The 20,841-nt window shown below is 36.4% G+C and overlaps 1 protein-coding gene across 9 annotated transcripts in view; it reads left to right on the plus strand.

Annotated features, from left to right (window-relative positions):
* Positions 1 to 20,841, plus strand: part of BLTP1 (bridge-like lipid transfer protein family member 1) — a 200,550-nt gene that overhangs the window by 100,101 nt on the left and 79,608 nt on the right. For all 9 annotated transcript variants that reach the window (XM_061142286.1, XM_061142290.1, XM_061142293.1 and 6 more), the window contains 10 exons: positions 1,346 to 1,557; positions 4,985 to 5,136; positions 5,599 to 5,749; positions 5,921 to 6,073; positions 7,938 to 8,178; positions 9,273 to 9,415; positions 12,853 to 13,072; positions 13,532 to 13,690; positions 15,440 to 15,615; positions 18,525 to 18,700. In XM_061142286.1, the coding sequence (XP_060998269.1) occupies positions 1,346 to 1,557; positions 4,985 to 5,136; positions 5,599 to 5,749; positions 5,921 to 6,073; positions 7,938 to 8,178; positions 9,273 to 9,415; positions 12,853 to 13,072; positions 13,532 to 13,690; positions 15,440 to 15,615; positions 18,525 to 18,700 (1,783 nt within the window). The remainder of the gene's footprint in view (positions 1 to 1,345; positions 1,558 to 4,984; positions 5,137 to 5,598; positions 5,750 to 5,920; positions 6,074 to 7,937; positions 8,179 to 9,272; positions 9,416 to 12,852; positions 13,073 to 13,531; positions 13,691 to 15,439; positions 15,616 to 18,524; positions 18,701 to 20,841) is intronic.

Raw genomic sequence — 20,841 nt, forward strand, 5'->3', positions numbered from 1 at the left:
CCAGTCCCTTATGAAATGGACATCTTTTTTGGGTGTTAATTCTAGAAGGTCTTGTAGGTCTTCATAGAACCATTCAACTTCAGCTTCTTCAGCATTACTGGTTGGAACATAGACTTGGATTACCATGATATTGAATGGTTTGCCTTGGAAATGAACAGAGATCATTCTGTCATTTTTGATACTGCACAAAAGTACCGCATTTCAGACTCTTTTGTTGACTGTTAGGGCTACTCAGTTTTTTCTAAGGGATTCTTGCCCACAGTAGTTAATATATGGTCATCTGAATTTAATTCGCCCATTCCAATCCATTTTAGTTCACGGATTCCTAAATTGTTGATATTCACACTTGCCATATTCTGTTTGACCACCTCCAATTTACCTTGATTCATGGACCTAACATTCCAGGTTCCTATGCAGTGTTGTTCTTTACAGCATCTGACTTTCCTTCCATCACCAGTCGCATCCACAACTGGGCATTGTTTTCACTTTGGCTCTGTCGCTTAATTCTTTCTGGAGTTATTTCTTCACTCTTCTCTATTAGCATATTGGGCACCTCCTGACCTGGGGAATTCATCTTTCAGTATCAAATATTTTGTCTTTTCATACTGTTGATGGGGTTCTCATGGCAAGAATACTGAAGTGGTTTGCCATTTCCTTCTCCATTGGACCACGTTTTGTTAGAACTCTCCACCATGACCCATCCGTCTTCTGTGACCCTGCATGGCATGGAGTTAGGCAAGGCTGTGGTCCATGTGATCAGTTTGATTAGTTTTCCGTGAGTGTGGTTTTCATTCTATCTGCCTTCTGACGGATTAGGATAGGAGGCTAATAGAAGCTTCCTGATGGGAGAAACTGGCTGTCTACTGACTTATATTTACTTTTATGTTACTGACTGTAACTTTAAAATAGGAAGGCTGAGTCGTGTATAAGACTTTCAGATTTAGTCCTGTGTGTGCATGTGCTTAGTCGCTCCATTGTGTCTCACACTTGCAGTCCCATAGCCTGTAGCCCGCCAGGCTACTCTGTCCATGGGATTCTCCAGGTCGGAATAATTTCCTTCTCTAGGGGATCTTCCTGACCCAGGGATTGAACCCAGGTCTCCTGCACTGCAGTCAGACTCCTTACCAACTGAGCTATGAGGGAAGCCTCAATGTTAATAGTAGTGTTTATGCCTACAATTCCTTACCTGATGACCCAATATTACATCACTTTTATATATAAGGATAAAATTTTGGTAGGAAAAAATCTTTATGAGGTTTTTATTTTTTTCTTTATAAAAGTTGTAGAGTACAGCATTGAGATAAGACCTAATGTTTTTAATAAATAAATTCTTTCATTTGTATAGGAGGAAGACAGTCTGGTGCTGTTTTATATAACGCTTTTGGAATTATGGGTAAAGCTAATGCCACAGAAAGGGGTGGAGTGCTGACATCCAATAATTCTTCTGATTCTCCAACTGGCAGTGGCTATAATACTGATGTCTCTGATGATAATCTTCCTTGTGACCGAACAAGCCCTTCTTCAGACTTAAATGGAAATTCTGTTTCTGATGAACAAGTTGGTGAATTTCTAATAATAGTAATGCTTTGGGAAAATAGAAAATTCCTTACCCAAGTCACAGTCAATTTCTAGAGTATATTTGCTTATCTTTCCATGTTGTGGATTTTGCTTAAATGGTAGCCAAGGCATTTTGATGATTATTCTACAAGTGTAATTGCTAAAATTTCACTTATATCTGTAAATATATAATAACATTATACTTTGCTTATGTTAAACAATTTTATTTGTTGAATTAATGGAATTTCAGAAAAGCAGAACTTTGTTTTTATCTTATTTAAAAGATTTTAGCAGAATTCATTTTTTAAATAAACAGCTTTATTACTGGTAGTATTTCACATGTTTAAATATTTTAACATTTTTGTCAATATCTGCCTTTTTTTTAACAAGTGTATAGAAATGAGTTCAAATGCAACTCATTATTTTTGTCATGGTATAATTTCATGATGATGAATATAGTAACAGCAATAATGAAAATGTTCAAAATTCTGTAGACTACTGAATACTTGTACTACTATCTGATTGCTGATCTTGGGCACATTTTTTTTTTTTATCTTTTTAGCATCTTGTGTGTTTCTGAAATGAGTATTGTAATGATATTAACATTCAAGAGTTGTGATGATTGAAGGAGGCAGGTCATAAGAAAGACTTAGCTTGGTGTCTAGAGCATAGTAAGAATTTGGTAAATGTTGTTCTTAGACACGCATACACTTCTGCTCATTTGAAGATTAGACCAATTGAAGAAGAAAGAAACTACCTTTTAACTAAGAAATATGTCTTAGTCATCCAGTATGCCTTGGTACAATCACTTCTGAACTCTGGGTCTCTGAAAAGTTACTTTTGAAATGTTTATTTTGATTTAATGCACAGTAAATAGGTTTTTTATATTTTAATTTTTTTAATTTTTCTCAATTATGGAAGTGTGATAACACAATTACAGGAAACTTGGGAAATACGGAACAAGGTTGCATACAGTTCCACTATATATTACAATTATTTTTTAAGTAGATAAATCCTTTTTTAGTTAGAGTTTCAATATCAAACTCTCACAAATTAATAGAATGAATATGCAGAGAAGTAGAAGGATATAGTGTGGGCTTCCCTGGTGGCTCAGATAGTAAAGAATCTGCCTGCAATGTGGGAGACCTAGATTCAATCCCTGGGTATACAAATAGTGACACAATTTTTAAAGGTTATATTCCAGTGCTATATAGGTCCTTCTCAGGTGGTGCAGTGGTAAAGAACTCAGCTGCCAGTGCAGGAGACCCAGGAGATGCAGTTTCAATCCCTGGGTTAGGAAGATCCCCTGGATAATGGAATGGCCACCCACTCTAGTACTCTTGCCTAGAGAATCCCATGGACAGAGGAGCCATGGGTTACAGTCCATGACGTTGCAAAGAGTCAGACACACGACAAAGTGTAAAACAAAGCTTTCAACTGATCGTCAGAATTATATCCAATGACCTTTTAGATATCATCATTGATATGTGCCATAGGCACCAAAAATTCAGTGTAAATCCAAATTTATTATTACTTTGTTTCACATGTTGTTTTAATTACTTGCTTATTTACAAGGCCCTCTCCCTTTATTTAAAGTTCAGGTTCCTCTAGACCATTTTCTATATATTTGTATATTCTCAGTTGCCTGGCTCACAGCCCTTGTCTGAAACCCAAATGTATTTGAGAATTCAGATTTTTTTTCTTTAAAAGAAAGATCATATGCCACAGCCCTATATTGTCCCTCCCTTTGTTATATTCACTAGTTTGTTGTATTTTTTGATTCCACATATACATAATTAAGAAGTGCAGACTATTATGTATAAAATAAGCTACAAGAATATATTATACAGCACAGGGAATAAACCAATATTTTATGATAACTATAAGTAGAATATAGTATTCAGTCACTCAGTCATCTCTGACTCTTGTGACCACATGGACTGTAGCCCACTGGCTCCTCTGTCTATGGGATTTCCCAGGCAAGAATACTGGAGTAGGTTGCCATTTCCTTCTCCAGGGGATCTTCCCTGACCCAGGGATTGAACCTGCATCTCTTGGGTCTCCTGCATGGGTGGGTGAGTTCTTTACCACTGTGCCACCTGAGAAGCACCTAAATAGAATATAACCCTTAAAAATCGTGTCACTATATTGTATACCTGTAACATATAATATTGTACATCTGTACTTCAGTAAAAAAAAAATATATATATATATATAAATTAAAAGGAAGATAATATGGCGTGTGTACTATAAGCTCCTAGTGAAATCTTAGATAACATTAACGTTAACGTCTTGAAATATTGAATATTTTTGCATCATGACATTAATAAAAACATCAAATAGGATCATCTCTCACACATTCATATCAGATTTTGATGCCACATTTACAAAACAGATTTAGATTTTCAGAATGTTGTGGATGTTGGAATTTCAGATAAGGGAATGTAGACTTCTGTTTAGTGCCTGCTGACTTTAAAATTGCTATGATCTATGACCCATATTTTTTTACATTTAGGATTCAAAGCTGTTTTGTGGATACCCTTTATTCCTTAATCATTCCATAAGCAAATGCCGATCTTTTCTTTATTTTGACCAATAATATCTAAAAGTGAATTAGAGACCTGTAAGCAGATATAACAAGCAGTGGACTTTTTTTCTTTAATATTATACTTTTTCCCTCCCTGCATTCTGAAGAGTGGTGATTACACATTGAAAAAATATTATTCCTATTTTTTTCAATACAGGTTCAGATTAGCATATAAGATAACTAAGAATTTTCTATTGGAAAGTGTCACTTATTTTAACATAGACTGTAATAGTATTTCTCATGGCACTTTATTTGGAATTTTGAAGTTTCCCCTTAAAATAGAATGGAAAATAGATTGCAGTAAGAAGCAGACCTTAATGCTGTCACTCATCGTCTGACGTAAATAGTTGGATGACCTCTGTGCTGTGTGCTCAGTCGCTTATTCATACCTGACTCTTTGCAATCCCATGGACTGTAGCCTGCCAGGCTCCTCTGTCCGTGAGACTTACCATGCAAGAATACTGGAGTGGGTTGCCATTTCCTTCTCCAGGGGATCTTCCCAACCCTGGGATCAAACTTAGCTATCCTGCATTGGCAGGTGGATTCTTTACCACTGAGCCACCAGGGAATCCCCTAAAGGGAGTTAATCCTAATTCCATGGATTTCCCTGGTGGCTCAGATGGTAAGCAGTTTGCCTGCAATGCAGGCTACAGTTCTTACCTTGAAAATGCATATGCAGGAGATCTCACATTGGTGGGAGCTGCAAAACTAAACCTGTTTTATTTCACACTGTTATCTGTAGAACTTGACTTGATGGAAAAGTTTTGTGCTTAAAATACTCTGTCCTAGTGGTTTTAAGGGACTATACACTAATAACTTTTGGTACTCTATTTTATATAGGATGAAGGAGTTGAATCTGATGATTTGAAAAAAGATCTACCTCTAATGCCTCCACCTCCAGATTCATGTAGCATGAAGTTGACCATCAAGGAAATTTGGTTTAGTTTTGCAGCTCCCACCAATGTGAGATCTCCTGCACATGCATTTTCTAGGTAAGATATTTTTAAAATAGATTACTATCCCTTGATACCCCTGATTTTTTTTGAATTTTAAATTACATAAATTCTATGTCATGTATCTTTTTGGCTTGTTTTTCTAATATATCTAGTATTAGGGTTGCTACTTTTTTCCTATCTTTCTTACTTCATACTTTCTGTAGACATTATTCTCAGCTTGTTTAACCCTTTTTCTTTTCTAGAGTTTTATTTTAATTTTACATGTCACCCTGCCATGAGCTTTTTACTTTTTTCACCTCTAACAGACTTTTGTATTTTCCTTTCTAATTCTGTCATCCTTTGCATTTCCTACGTACATATTCAGAATCTATCTGCTGGTCAGAAAGAAAAGTAATTTTGCCTAAATAAAATAGCCACAGAGTACAATATGTATGGGAGATTGTTTGAAATAGTCTTGAAAACATTTGTTTATATATATATATTTTTTCATTTTAAAAGGCAGCTGAACCTTTTAAGCACTGCAACTCCAGCTGTTGGTGCATGGCTTGTTCCCATTGATCAACTCAAGTCATCTTTAAACAAATTAGAAACTGAGGGGACCTTGAGAATTTGTGCTGTTATGGGATGCATAATGACAGAAGCATTAGAGGTATGTCTTTCAATAATGCAAAGTGTCATACAAAGTTTATTATTGGAAATATTCCCTTATTATTTATTGTTGTTGGAAAATATCAGACCTGCAAGTTCTTAGTTTCTAGATATCTTTTGTTTATTGTATCTTTGCGCTATCCTTCTAAATCTGTTGTTTTGCTTTCCTCAGAATAAAAGTGTACATTTCCCCTTAAGAAGTAAATATAACAGACTTACAAAAGTTGCCCGCTTTCTCCAAGAAAATCCTTCATGTTTGCTGTGCAATATACTACATCACTACCTTCACCAGGCAAATTATTCCATCATTGATGACGCCACAATGGTGAGTTACTGGAATCATGTGTTAGTTTTTAAAAAGCCTCTATTCTGTTGGGTAGCCACTGAGAGACAAGGTTTGAGATGAGTATGGAAAATCCAAAGGAGAAATGTGGTTAGAAATTCAGGCTTATAGACAAGATTGGGCTCAGATTAATGGTTTAGGTGTTGCCAGCCTGAAGGTGTTAGAAGCAGTAAACATGGATGAGTCTTCTAAGAATATGTTGAGTGAGAAACTGGTCAGGGCTGGATCCTTGATAAATACTGAAATGAAAGGGGCATGGAGAGAGTGCATAGAGGTATACAAAGTGCTGAGGAGGGAGAGGAGGAGGACCTGGAAAGACCATTATAGAAGCCAAAGGTATAATGAATTGCAAGCAAAAGAGTAGTCATTAGTCGTTTTTCACATAAATGTTTAATAAGGACTAATTAATAATTGGGGGAATATATAACTATATGAATAGATTCAATATATCTCTGCCCTAGAAAAGCACTATGGAAGGTAACAACACATCGTGGTTAAGAGCTTAGAGCTTGAGGACCTCCCTCTCCGCTCCAAGCTTCTGATCAACAGAGAATACACAAGAATCTTCAGCTAAATTAATAATCAATGTATCAGTACTGTTGATGGCCAGTCATGCTCCTGATAACCTCTAATGAAAGAATATGGAGTAAATTATGGATTTCATAAAGGTACTCAGACCTTAGGTTAGTATAGTGCCTCCTACTCCCACTCTGTGAACTGAAGACTGGGAGGCCACAGTGCAAGGATAACTTGCCCATCTAGTCATAGGCAGATAAATTAGAACAGAAAGAATGGCAGGAATTTCACATGAATGGATGCTCTGCCAGGATATGGTTTCCATGTAACAGGAAGAAATACAAGAGACCCTCCTTCCTTGAGTCTGGGAATGAAAGGGAAGGCTAAGGAACCTGATATTCCTCAGAAAGTAAATGAGTGATTCCTGCCATCTAGTAAGTGGCTCTCTTCAATAAGAACCATTACTCCTAACACAAGGAATTGTAGGAAAGGTGAAGGAGAGGAGTTGGGTATTTTCTCCTTTAGGCTAAGTCTACAGGCAAGTAAAAATCATCACTATGTGGAATAAAATATATTCTAAATTTTGTAATTGTTACTGATAGTATATTTGTTTCAAAACAGTTACAAATCCTTTGTCTATCATTTAACTATAATAATTTGTTATTTTTTTAATGTTAAAATGAGGTAGTTACCTAATTTTTGGAGGAAATGTTTTCGTTTCCTCTTTGCTTAATGAATATTCCAGGTGGCACAAAATACATTTAATTCTTCAGTTGATCAAAGCAGGTGAAGTTTGATTGAAGCATTGAATACTTCTTACAGGGGATTCCACTTTTATACCCCATGTTTAGCCTCTTATTTACCTGGTAGAGTCCATAGCGTTGCAGAGAGTCAGACACGACTAAAGTGACTTAGCACACACGTACACATGCTGTGTTGTTTATTATGGAAAGAAGCAACTTTCTGTTTAAAGAGTGAGTTCTGTCATCAGTTTGAAATAGTGATTCCGTTGTGTAAACCTGGACAAATGACTCAACATATAATTCTCATTTCCTCATCTCTAAATGGGAATTATGAGATTTAAATGAATAAATGCATATAGAACACTGCTGCTGCTGCTAAGTCACGTCAGAAATGTGAAAGTGAAGTTGCTCAGTCGTGTTCGACTCTTAGCGACCTCATGGACTGCAGTCTACCAGGCTCCTCTGTCCATGGGATTTTCCAGGCAAGAGTACTGGAGTGGGGTGCCATTGCCTTCTCCGATATACAACACTAAATAGTAATTATTATTGTTACACTAAGATGACTCCTAACCATGTCATTGTCACAGAGTGATGGCCTTCCTGCTCTGGTAACTTTAAAGAAAGGTTTGGTTGCACTGGCAAGGCAGTGGATGAAGTTTATTGTGGTGACACCAGCCTTTAAAGGAGTTAGTTTACATCGACCTGCTCAGTCCCTGAAGCCTCAGTCAGCTGTGGACCATGAACATGAAGATGGGCTTGGGCTGGACAATGGAGGTGGTCTTCAAAGTGATACCAGTGCTGATGGAGCAGAGTTTGAATTTGATGCAGGTAATTCTATAAATATTTTGGCTGGATATTATGTACTTGGAACCTAATACTTGTGATAATTTTAATAAGTTTTGTCCCAAATTTGAAAACATCATGGCTTAATTATACAAGTCTGATTTGTGTTGGTCCAAATAAATGGTAATGATGTTGGACTCTTTATGCACACTTCACTTTGAAGTTTAATTTTTTGAAATGCAGTAGAAATACAGAGAAATTCTTCTCCTAACCTATCTGGTACAATTAAGAGACATCTTTGTATAACTAGACTATTTTGAGTAAATCACATGAATTTTTTGAAATTTGTATTTGTCTGTTTATCAAACTCCCTATGCCAGTCTTTTGTAGATTTGAATTTTACCTGGTAGTTTGATTCTGAATTTGTGTAATGTTTAGATGTAGCCTATAATTCTGTCATTATTATTATGACTGTGCAGGACAGAGGCAGTAGATAATGCATTTCAGAAATATACTTGCATACTTTAATGCTTTTGCAAAGAGTAATTTTTATTACTATCATGATATATAATTCAATGGAAATTTATCTTACAATATTTTGAAAAAATATTAAAAGTACCATGGAAAAGGACAGTAGTCTTAAAATTAGAGCTTTCAGAACATTGATATATATTACTTTACCAAGTTTTAAAAAAGCTTCTTTTAAACTTCGTATTTAACAACTAAGTATGAGTAATAGGCTAGATTTTTGTTATTTTGAAAAATGTCAAGTCTAACCACAAATTGAAAAAAAATAGTGCAGAAATATTCTTTCTAACTGTCTGCAGATGCCTAGATTAATTTGTGAACATTTTGTACTTTCTTCAGTACAGCTGAATTGGTTTTTAATCTCTATGCCATTTGGGAGAAATATGTGAAAGATTAGAAGCTGTTTGTTCCTTTCTTGAGACTGAGTGAAAAGATTGGGGTTTGAAGAATAAAAGAAAGAAGAATGACTATTATAGCAGAATCCATAATTAATTTTTCAAGAGATACTAAGAATTGAGTTTTGCTATACCACCAGGAACACTGGAGTGTTTCAAGATGTTTCAAGACTATATGATAATTTGTAGCCCACCTGTTCTTTTCTACTGTTTCAGCCACAGTCAGTGAACATACAATGCTGCTGGAGGGAACAGCCAACCGGCCTCCACCCGGTAGCTCTGGACCTGTAACCGGAGCTGAGATAATGAGGAAGCTCTCTAAGACTCATACCCATAGTGACTCTGCATTAAAAATAAAGGTACTTTGTTGCTGTCTTTGTTAGAGTTACTTTGACTTACAGAGAAGACCTAAGCTTTTGTTATCTCAAATGTAAATATTAGGTATTCATCCTAAATATCCAAATAGTGCTTTTATGTTGAGATTAATATACATAGTAACTTGTAGTTTACACATTTCAAAGAAAATTATATTAACAATCAGTAATTAATGTTGAACGAGGACTTCTTTAATTACCAAGCCTTAGGGCTGTCTTTTCAATTTATTGACTACTGTATTCAATAAAAGGACTTCCCTGTAGCTCAAATGGTAAGAATATGCTTGCGATGCAGGAGACCAGGGTTTGATCCCTGCATTGGGAAGTTCCTATGGAGAAGGGAATGGCACTCCAGTACTCTTGCCTGGAGAATTCCACGGACAGAGAAGCCTGTCAGGCTATAGTCCGTGGGATCGCAAAGAGTCGGACACGACCGAGTGACTAACGTACACACGCACACGTATTCAGTAAAAAACGTGTACCTATGGCTGATTTTTGTTGATGTATGACAAAACCACAAAATTCTGTAATGCAAATAAGTATCCTTCAATTAAAAAAATAAAGTGGAAAAAAATGTTAAAAATGTTGATCAGCTTATAATTATCAGTTTTAATGAGAAGTCTTACTGGTATTGCATGATCAATATACAGTTTAAATAGTTAATAAAGTTAAATAGTGTATGTTGTTGAACATGTAAGAAAAGAGACATTTCCATTCATACTAGTACTGGGTGGGAGTGTAAATTGGCATAACCTCTTTGAAGAGCAATTTGTCAATTTTTAATTGTAAAATTTTAAACATAATGCCTTTTACCCGATTGCTCAAAGACACATGTCCAAGAATGTTATTTACAACACTGTTTATAATAGGAAAATAATGGAAGAAACATAAATGACTGAGAACTAATAAATAATGTACCTTCATATGGATGCATATTATGAAGACTTCAAAAAGATAGACTAGATCTCTAAATGGACATGGAACAATCACCAAAGCACATTGATTTGAGTAAAAATAAGGTATAGGACAATATATATCTCTGTGTTAAAAAGGATAAATATGTGTATGTGCTTATATAGGCAAATTATTTATAGAAGGATAAATAAGAAATGGTTAATAGGACTTTTGGGGCAAGGGATCTAGTAGACTGGAGTTCAGAAGATGCTTTTTATTGTCTAGCCCTTTGTGCTTTTGAGAGTTTTATTCTGTGTAAACATTGTTCTTATAATGAAAACATTTAATGACAGAATGATATACATTTTTTAAAGTTTGGGCTTAAGGCTTATTCTGTTTCTGCAGTACAGTTACAAGCCTGGGACACTTAAAATTCTCAACCCCTTAATCTGTCTCAGAATTACTCCTTTTCTTTTTAAAAAAAAATTATTTGTTTTTAATTGGAAGATCGTTGCTTTACAATGTTGTGTTGGTTTCTGCCGTATATAATTAGAATCAGCCATGGGTATACACATGTGCCCTAGAATTATTCCTGGTTTATGATCTTTCCAAAGGCTCTGGTCATATTACTGTTAATGCTGTTCTCAGAAATTTTTTGAGCATTCCTTTATTTATGGATTATGAAAATCCAAAGAATTGAAATTAGAAGTACTTTGTTTCATATCTCCGCTTATTAGGATATTTCTGTCTGCATGGTCTTTCTTTGTACTGTTTTAAACTGATCTAGAATTCCAGTCTTAGATATGACAGATCAGATAGATATTGGTCAACTGTATAACTTTTTATTTTTTTCTTTTTTTCTTCAGAGAATTGCTGGAAATTCTTTTTGGCATATTAGAGCTTTACAGAGAATCAGGTCTTAGCACAGAGATTTATTATCAGAGTATTAAGAACGGTGGTATCAGTTCAGTTCAGTAGCTGAGTTGTGTCTGACTCTTTGTGACCCCATGAACCGCAGCACACAAGGTCTCCCTGTCCATCACCAACTCCTGGAGTCCACCCAGACCCGTGTCCATTGAGTCAGTGATGCCATCCAACCATCTCATCCTCTGTTGTCCCCTTCTTCTCCTGCCCTCAATCTTTGCCAGCATCAGGGTCTTTGCCAATGAGTCAGGTCTTCAAATCAAGTGACCAAAGTGTTAGAGTTTCAGCTTCAGCATCAGTCCTTCCAGTGAACACCCAGGGCTGATCTCCTTTAGGATGGACTGGTTGAATCTCCTTGCAGTCCAAGGGACTCTCAAGAGTCTTCTCCAACACCACAGTTCAAAAGCATCAATTCTTCTGTGCTCAGCTTTCTTTATAATCCAACTCTCACATCCATACGTAACCACTGGAAAAACAATAGCCTTGACTAGATGGACCTTTGTTGACAAAGTAATGTCTCTGCTTTTTAATATGCTGTCTAAGTTGGTCATAACTTTCCTTCCAAGGAGTAAGCATCTTTGAATTTCATGGCTGCAATCACCATCTGCAGTGATTTTGGAGCCCAAAAAAATAAAGTCAGACACTGTTTCCACTGTTTCCCTATCTATTTCCCATGAAGTGATGGGACCCGATGCCATGATCTTAGTTTCCTGAATGTTGAGCTTTAAGCCAACTTTTTCACTCTCCTCTTTCACTTTCATCAAGAGGCTTTTGAGTTCCTCTTCACTCTCTGCCATAAGGGTGGTGTCATCTGCATATCTGAGGTTATTGATATTTCTCCCAGCAATCTTGATTCCAGCTTGTGCTTCCTCCAGTCCAGTGAAGGGTGGTATAGTATGAATAATTTTGGGATATATGTCTTGATACCAGACTCCCACTTCAGATTTTAAAGGGAGTTGTAGCTGTGAGTGTACTCAGTTTTGTCCGACTGCTTGTGACACTATGGACTGTAGCCCGCTGGGCTTCTTTGTCCATGGAATTTTCCAGGCAGGAAAACTGGAGCAGGTTGCCATTTCCTATTCCTATTCCTTACCATTGAGCCACCAGGGAAGCCTCCAAAGGGAGGTTGAGTGAAGTTATGTGAGTGAAGGTGCTCAGTCACATATGACTCTTTGCGATCCCATGGACTGTAGCCCACTAGCTCCTCCATCCATGGAATTTTCTAGGCAAGAATACCAGAGTGGGTTGCCATTTCCTTCTCCAGGGGATCTTCCTGACCCAGGGCTTGAACCTGGGTCTCCCACAATGCAGGCAGGCACTTTACTGTCTGAGCCAGCAGGGAAGTCCACACAAAAAAGGGAGGTTAATCATTGTTAAAATTCAGTGAATGACACTAAATGCTGTCCTTTGCATTGTACTGTAGAGTTTTAAAACATTACTACATACATTTGAGATTCACTGCAATTCTAGTAGACACAAACTGTTTAGGTAGACACGGTTGTATTAAAGTGAATAATATAGCAATAAAAACAGTGAGTCATTGTGGTTATCCATAGTCTTTTTTTATGTGCATAAGAAAGAGCCCCATGTTATTCTCTCTGTAGGGCATTCATCCGTACCATTCTCTGAGCTATACCAGCGGTGACACTGCCACAGATTCTCCGGTGCATGTGGGACGTGCGGGAGTATCGGTTAAGGAGAGTCCAAGGAAGGAAAGCCTCCTCAGCTACCTGACTGGAAGTTTTCCAAGCTTGCACAACCTTCTGGAAGGGACCCCTCAGAGAAGCAGTGCAGCAGTGAAAAGTAGCTCCCTGACGAGAACAGGTACATCCTTAGTTCTGACAACTATCAATTTCCTTCTGTGGGAGATTTAAAAAACAAGAAAAAATAGGGCTTATGTTTATTCAGGTATATGTTTTGGATGCATACCTAGTCTTTTGTATGACAACTTATCTTTGAGAGTGTCTTTTGGGAAACTCTTCTGTGTAACTTGTTGGTGTCTCTTAGTTTGCATTTTTAAATTGTAGCATTTGCTGTTACTCTCAACTAGGCATAGTGTGTAATGCTGTCTAGACCAGCCAAGAGTGAATCTATTCTCATTATAGTCTCAATAAATTATTTATTAATGCCTTAATATCCAAATGCCAAAAGTATGTAGTAAGTTTTAAAGACATATGCAAAAGGAAGATAATTTAGCCCGAGTTTCAAAAATGATTACATAAATCACGTTTTCTGCTCCTTAGTACATAAGTAATGCTATACTCAGTAAAACTTTATTTTCAGGAAACACAATGGCCTCTGATATGTTATCTGAACACCCTTTGTTATCTGAGCCATCGTCTGTGAGTTTCTATAACTGGATGTCAAATGCTGTGGGTAACCGAGGAAGTGTGGTACAGGAGTCTCCTGTCACCAAATCAGGACACAATAGTCTCCCAACAGGTACTGAGCTATCATGTTATTTTACTTAACTAAGGGGTGCATGTAAAGTTATAGTAAATCCTATTTTTCAAAGGATAGTTAAAAATATCTTAAAGGTTTAAGTTTACCATGTAGTTGAAATTGTCCCATTTACAAAATGCTTGATAATATTGCAGTTGAGAGAGTCATAAGCAGTAGCTCAGTGTTCTTGTGGAAAGGCACATATGTCAAATGTGAGACATATATAATTTAAAGAGTTTAAAATTTCCATTTAATGTGTCTGGCTTAATTTTCAAAGTACCAAAAGGAGGTAAATGAAAAAATGCAAAGTATAATGACAATATCATATACCTGCAATACAGAAAATACTTTCGGTTTATCCAGATTCCTCTGCAGAGTAATATAAACATTTTTATCTGGTGGCTTAGAAGGTAAAGAATCTGCCTCCAATACAGGAGACCTGTGTTCAGTCCCTGGATTGGGAAGATCCATTGGAGGAGGGCATGACAACCCACTCCAGTATTCTTGCCTTGGAGAATCCCCAAGGAGAGAGGAGCCTAATGGGCTACAGTCCATGGGGTCGCAAAGACTCAGACATGATAGAGCAACTAAGGACAGCAGCACATACTCTTTATAGTTATTTAAATATTTAATTAAATCTAAAGAAACACTAAAAGCAATAAAGTAAGATTCTTGCCCTCAAGGAGGGAAACAAGGAAAGTTTATTGATTTTAAAGGGATATTTATAAGTAGCAGCAAAACAGGCAGAGAATTCACAAAGAAATACTGGTGGCTATTTCCAATAACATAAATAGAGTCAGTCCTTTCCTATCATCTTCTATTTTTTCTCTTATTTTTCCAAATTTCCTATATGTATGTATTTTTTTATTGTGAAAGTGTGTATATATTTTTTAAAATAATATGTGAAGTAGCCTTTGTTCCCAGTTACTTTGGGCAGCTGAAATTAATCTGTGTAACATATATTTGGATCACTTTTAAATTCTATTCAGACAAAAATATGAAATTATGAAAAGTGACTGGTAGAAGACTACTCAGTATGTTTTATTTTTTGGCCAATGTGTGGCCCACATTCGAATCTGCAACCAATTCTAATTCTGACTCTAGGCGTGCAGAGATGTGCTCATTCCTAGTATTGGCCCTTGACTGAAGGAGATAGAAGGCTGGTTCTTCTACCAGCTCTCAGCACTTTCCTGCAGCTAATCTCATTACTGCAGAGTTTAAATTTCAGGAGAGCCGAAAGGATCATTTCCTCTCTATCACAGATTCTTTGCCTGACGAGTTAACAGATAACAGAGTACAGAAGAAAGAAGCAGTGCCATTTTATTTTTGTTTTGCCTTGAGAAATAATAGTTACGAAGAAAATTGTATGTGGGGATTCCGTGACACCTATGGTTTTTGCCATATAACCCTGCTCCTGTCTATAATTTTGTTCCTCTGTGCAAAGCTGATGGGATATCAAATGCTTTTCAAAGTTCTTCCAGCCCTATAGTTTTATATTTCGGACTGACTGGCTCTAATACATACTTCATGTATGAAGATGAGTGATAGTATTCTGAAAATGTAGTTTAATTTCACTTTTTATTAGTGTCTGTAAAATAACCTGAAAATGTTGTTTTTTTCCTTCTCAATTTAAATAGTCTGGTAATACAATTATAATACAACCTTCATAAGTTTACTTTGCTGTATCCCCTTATGTTCTTTTCATTTCCCAAGAATTTAGAATTTATTTTTGAATACTTACTCTTTTAGGTGTTGCACCCAATCTTCCTACAATACCCTCAGCCTCAGATTTCAACACCGTCTTGTCTAGTGACCAGAATACCTTGGACGGGACACATTCTCAGCACAGCACTAGTCAGGATGATGTGGCAGGTGTGGAAGAAGCCAACCAGGGTTTTCCTGCGGTGCAACTTGCTGATGCTCAGGTGAGCCTCTCTGCTGTCCCCTGACTGTAGTGACCAGGTATCAGGCAGCACTTAGCAGTTGGAATCATCAAGTGTGTGCACTGTGGAATTCCACTGAAAATCTTCTTTCTTGCTTACCCACCTAAAGCCTTCATGTACAAAGGAGGCGCCTTTAAAAATTACATAGGTTAATTATAAATACAAATTAAGCATCTGTTGCTACTGCTAAGTCACTTCAGTTGTGTCCGACTCTGTGCGACCCCAAAGAGAGCAGCCCACCAGGCTCCCCCATCCCTGGGATTCTCCAGGCAAGAACGCTGGAGTGGGTTGCCATTTCCTTCCCCAATGCATGAAAGTGAAGAGTGAAAGTGAAGTCACTCAGTCGTGTCCTACTCTTTGCGATTCCATGGACTGCAGCCTACCAGGCTCCTCCGTCCATGGGATTTTCCAGGCAAGAGTACTGGAGTGGGGTGCCATTGCCCCGTAAGCATTATAGATATTCATTAAACTGAAGAATGGTGTATAGTTAGTCTGCCTCATACAGCAACATTCTTGTTATTTGGGGATAGAGACTGGCTAAATAATAGGACTAGAAAGTTAAGTTTATTCATTTCCTACAGTTTTAAGTGCTCTGTGAAGGCTTGAGTGAGCAACGTGGAGGCACTGAAGATTTTAGAACAGAGGAATAAGGTGCCTGGAATTGTATATGTGGAATTGTTGTATGGGTAGCAATGTGTTAAATGGATTGAAATGGAGAAACTAGAAGTGAAAAGATGAGTTAATGAAATAGTTCACAGAACTGGTAGTGAAACTCTTAGCTTAGGTGGGTATGCCTTTGATGAGGTAAAAGAGAAATACAGTGGAGGTCTTATTTAATTGACTAAATGTAGGGAGTGGAGAACAAAATTTCCAAGGCAAATGGGAGAGTGGGAGATGGGTATTTAGAAGTGTTGTCTTTTCAGGATGAAGGAGGCCTGAGCATATTTTTTACTTAGGATGAATTAAGAGAGTTCTAAATAAAAAAAAAAAAAAAAAAAAGAAAGCGGCAAACTGATAGAGAAAGATTCAGAGAGGGATGAGAAGTGTTGGAATTTAGAATCCTTTATAGAGAGAGATAATTTTTTGACATAAAATGTACTTTTTCCCCTGAGAATGTTTGGGAAGGCAGTATGGACAATTCATAAATGTACTGGTAAGTTTGCATAATTCACAGCCTCAGTTTTCTATCACAGTAGGAGGTGACTTACATTAAGAAATGTGTCAGGCACTTCTAAACTTTTTTGAGATTTACTTCTTCAATACCTTGGAGTAGCTTTTAGGGATTCTTTCACTTTTTTTTTTTTTAAAGAGAAAAGAAATAATTTTTTTATGGTTGTTTTGGCCTGGATAAAGATTCATGGTATTTATTAGTATCCAATACACATTTTTAGAGACAACTATACTATTTTACATATAAGACTCTAAAATTGACCAGAGACAGTAACATTAAGTAATACAATAAAAAACTTTGTAAGGTGATTTAAATATATGTAAAGGTTGGAGTGAAATTGAAATAGAGCTCACCACAGATCCACAGAAGAGTTACCAAATACTGCTGACAGTCTAGTTATTTAGAACCTCTTGTTGTCCTTATTAGCTTAGCTATATGAGTAGAAGAGGATTAATCCAAAGCAGATATAGCAAAACAAGTGAGGTAATAAGATGTAATATGCAGTCTTGGAAGTTGCTGAAAAGGAGTTTAAGGTAAGATTATGAGAGAAAAAGGAAGTCGCCTAACCAATTAAAGCATTGGTTACTTCCATGGCCAAAGAAACCTTTTAGGATGGTAATCTGGGATGGGAAAAGGAAAGAACTAAAATGACTGGTGAGTTTGCACGATTAATTAGGGGGCATACAGATAACAAGATTAGGAAAGATGCAGGATGGCTTGAACCTTGAAGAGTGTTTCCTTTGGGATGAAAGAGCAAATCCAAGACAGAGTAAACCCAAGAAAGCGTATGCCAAGCAAATATACAAGAGAGAGAAAAATTCTCCCTAAATTTCCAGTGTAAAGTGAATTGTCTGAATTCTGTCATTCTAGACCTTCAGGCCTTCACAGGAGTGGTAGCCTATCTTCCCAAGCACAAACAATGAGGTGACATAGAGACAAGTGAAAATGTGAACTGGAGTCTCACTGCAAAAATGGCACATCTCCATTTTGATAGATTTTTTTTTAAGCTTCAGGAAAAGAGAATGTGTGGTGGAAAAGAGTTAGAAGGGAGTCAATGAAGGCAGTTTAGGATGTAGAAGAAGGAAAAGGAACCATGCAGCAGAGAATGAGTAGTCAGGATTATTATTACTGATCTACTGTGAATACATAGAGTTGCTTTTATTTGGGTTAGGACTTAGTGACTATGAGGTTCAGTTAACTAGAGACTTAGCCAGAGTGATGTATTTCCACAGCATATATGATACTTAAAATGTAAAAGTTCTTTGTCAGAAAATGTTAAATGACTTTTACAACCAAGGGATACCATTTAAAAATAGATCAGCTATTAAAAATACAACATATAAAATGTTTTTATATTAACAGAGGAGATTGATAAGCTCTTTTCTGAACCTTTTATAGCAGATATTTATGGAAACACAGCAGATATCCATGCCTTTTTTAAAACAAGTAGAATGATTTAAACTAATTTTATTTTCCTTGTACTTTCACTCAAGCACAATCAAGGAACTTTGTGTTTATGATTAATTTAAAGATGGGTGGCACATAGTAGGTGCTCAAAAATACTAAGTTTTAAGTAAAATTAGAGCATATTTATTATACAAGGCCTTTTTTTCCCTTCACATTACAGTAATAATATGTACTGAGATACTATGTAAGAAAAATAACCACAGTAAGTGTTGAATTATAAATTGAGCTAATATAAATGTGTTATATCTTTTAGGTTGTTTTCAAACCTCTTCTGAGTCATACAGGGATCCAGTCACAGGACACAATGCCACTCTGCTACCGAATGTACTTCGGAGAACACCTTTCCTTTTCAGGGACTTTGGACTGCCTTAGAGCAGATATTGTGGATTCAGACACGGCCAAGGAGAGAAAAGGCAAAAGAGCAAGAAGGTGTCTTGCATTATTATTGGTTTTATGTAAAAATTTGTACAAAAGTTATAATATCTGCTTTTTAACTTTGCTTTCTTCTAGTGCTTATGTGGAAGTAATTTTAATAGCCTAATGACAAGATAACTTCCGCTTAACAGAAATAGTAGCCACATTTTCTGAATAATTTGTTGATTTTATCACTAGGTTGTGAGACCTATTTTTAGGTATATTTTTGTAAGATGTTAGTACATGTATGGTGTTGTTTAGTTGCTAAGTCGTGTTTCTTTTGTGACCCCATGGACCATAGCCTTCCAGGCTCCTTGTCCATGGCATTTCCCAGGCATGAATACTGGGGTAAGTTGCCAATTCCTTCTCTAAGGGATCTTGTCAACCCAGGGATTGAACTCATGACTTCTGCATTGGCAGGTGGAATCTTTACCAGTTAGCCACCAGGGAAGCCATGGAAATACATGTATCAGGGTCAGCCAAAGCACATATGTTGATAAATATACTTTATTTACTGTTGTAGTAGTATTTCATGATCTTATGGATTAATTTTATATATTATTCTTAGAATTTATTCCTGACCTCCTTTCTGAGTTGACTTGTAGCAGGTAGTATTTTCCATTAAGAACAGAGTAGACATCATGTTGAGAGTATAGCCTTGTCTTTCACAGTCGTGTGGTACCATAACAGTGACCAGGCAAGCTGAAACACTGCAAAAGTGACCTTAATGATTATTGATTGATGGGGAAAATTACCTTTGTTTTGTGACCTGGAAAAATATTTCTCAAAATATTAGAAAGTCTTTTACTGTTTATTATACATGTATAGGAAAATGAAAAATATAATAAAACTGATATTTTGTGCATACAGTTTGAAACATTAGAAACATTTGAGAATTAAAATGTTTTCTTTTTTAAAAACTAGAGGTAGTTTGTATAGTCCTTGTCTGCTTACATCATGTAGCTTACAACACAGAAGGAACATCTTTTCTGTGCTTTGGCAAATATCATACTTCATCTAAGCAATTTCCAGTGTTTTATCTTTGCACTTTCAGTGTTGTAAAATGTCTTCACTAGTTCTTTTCACCCCCCATCACTTTCTTTGGGATAGCTTCATCCCTTTTGTCACGACCACATCTTCTTTATGCCAGTAAGTTTGCCTTCTCTGGGTTCCATGAGCTGCATATCTAGAGTTTCTAGATCAAAGTACCAACATTTTCATACTCAGTTGTTTTCTTTTATAACTCCATTTACTTTTTAAAAACTTATTTTTATTGAGTTAATATGGATTTATAACATTATATATACATACATGTAATGTGTACAACATTCTGTTTCTCCTTGCTACCAAAAGATTAGTTTCCTTTTGTCGTCATACATTTGAGTTCCCTTACTCATTTTGTTCCCCCCTCCCTTACCTCAGCCTCTACCTCTCTGGTAACCACTACTCTGTTCTTTGTATCTGTGTGTGTGTTTGGTTTGGTTTGGTTATTTATTATTTGGTTTTTGTTTTTTATATTTCACATGTAAGTGAAACCATACTGTATTTGTCTTTCTTTTTGACTTATTTCACTTAGCGTAATGCCATCAAGTTCCATCCACGTTGTTGCAGAGGACAAGGACTTCATCTTTTTTTATGCTGAGTAGTAATATGTGTGTGTGCACTTTGTGTGTATATCATATTTTCTTCATTCATCCACTGGTGGGCACTTAAGTTGTTTTCATATCTTGGCCATTGTAAATAATGCTGTGATGAATACAGAGGTACATATATCTTTTAGAAGTAGTGTTTTTGTATTCTTTGGAAAAACACCCAGAAGTAAGAAAACTGGATCATAAGGTAGTTCTAATCTTACTTTTTGGAGGAATCTCTATATACTGTATCCCATAGTGGTATACCAATTTATATTCCCACCAGCAGTGTATGAGAATCCTTTTTCTCCACATCCTTGCCCACACTTGTCATTTCTCACGTTTTTGATGATAGCTATTCTAACATATATAAGGTGATATCTCATCATGGTTTTGATTTGTATTTCTCTAATCATCAGTGATGTTGAAAATCTTTTCATGTGCTTGCTGGCCATCTGTATGTCTTCTCTGGAAAAATACCCATTTATGACTGAGTGACTAACACATACCACCCATTTTTAATCC

Source organism: Dama dama, chromosome 5, assembly GCF_033118175.1.
Source record: "Dama dama isolate Ldn47 chromosome 5, ASM3311817v1, whole genome shotgun sequence".
In the NCBI taxonomy this organism is placed as follows: Eukaryota; Metazoa; Chordata; class Mammalia; order Artiodactyla; family Cervidae; genus Dama; species Dama dama.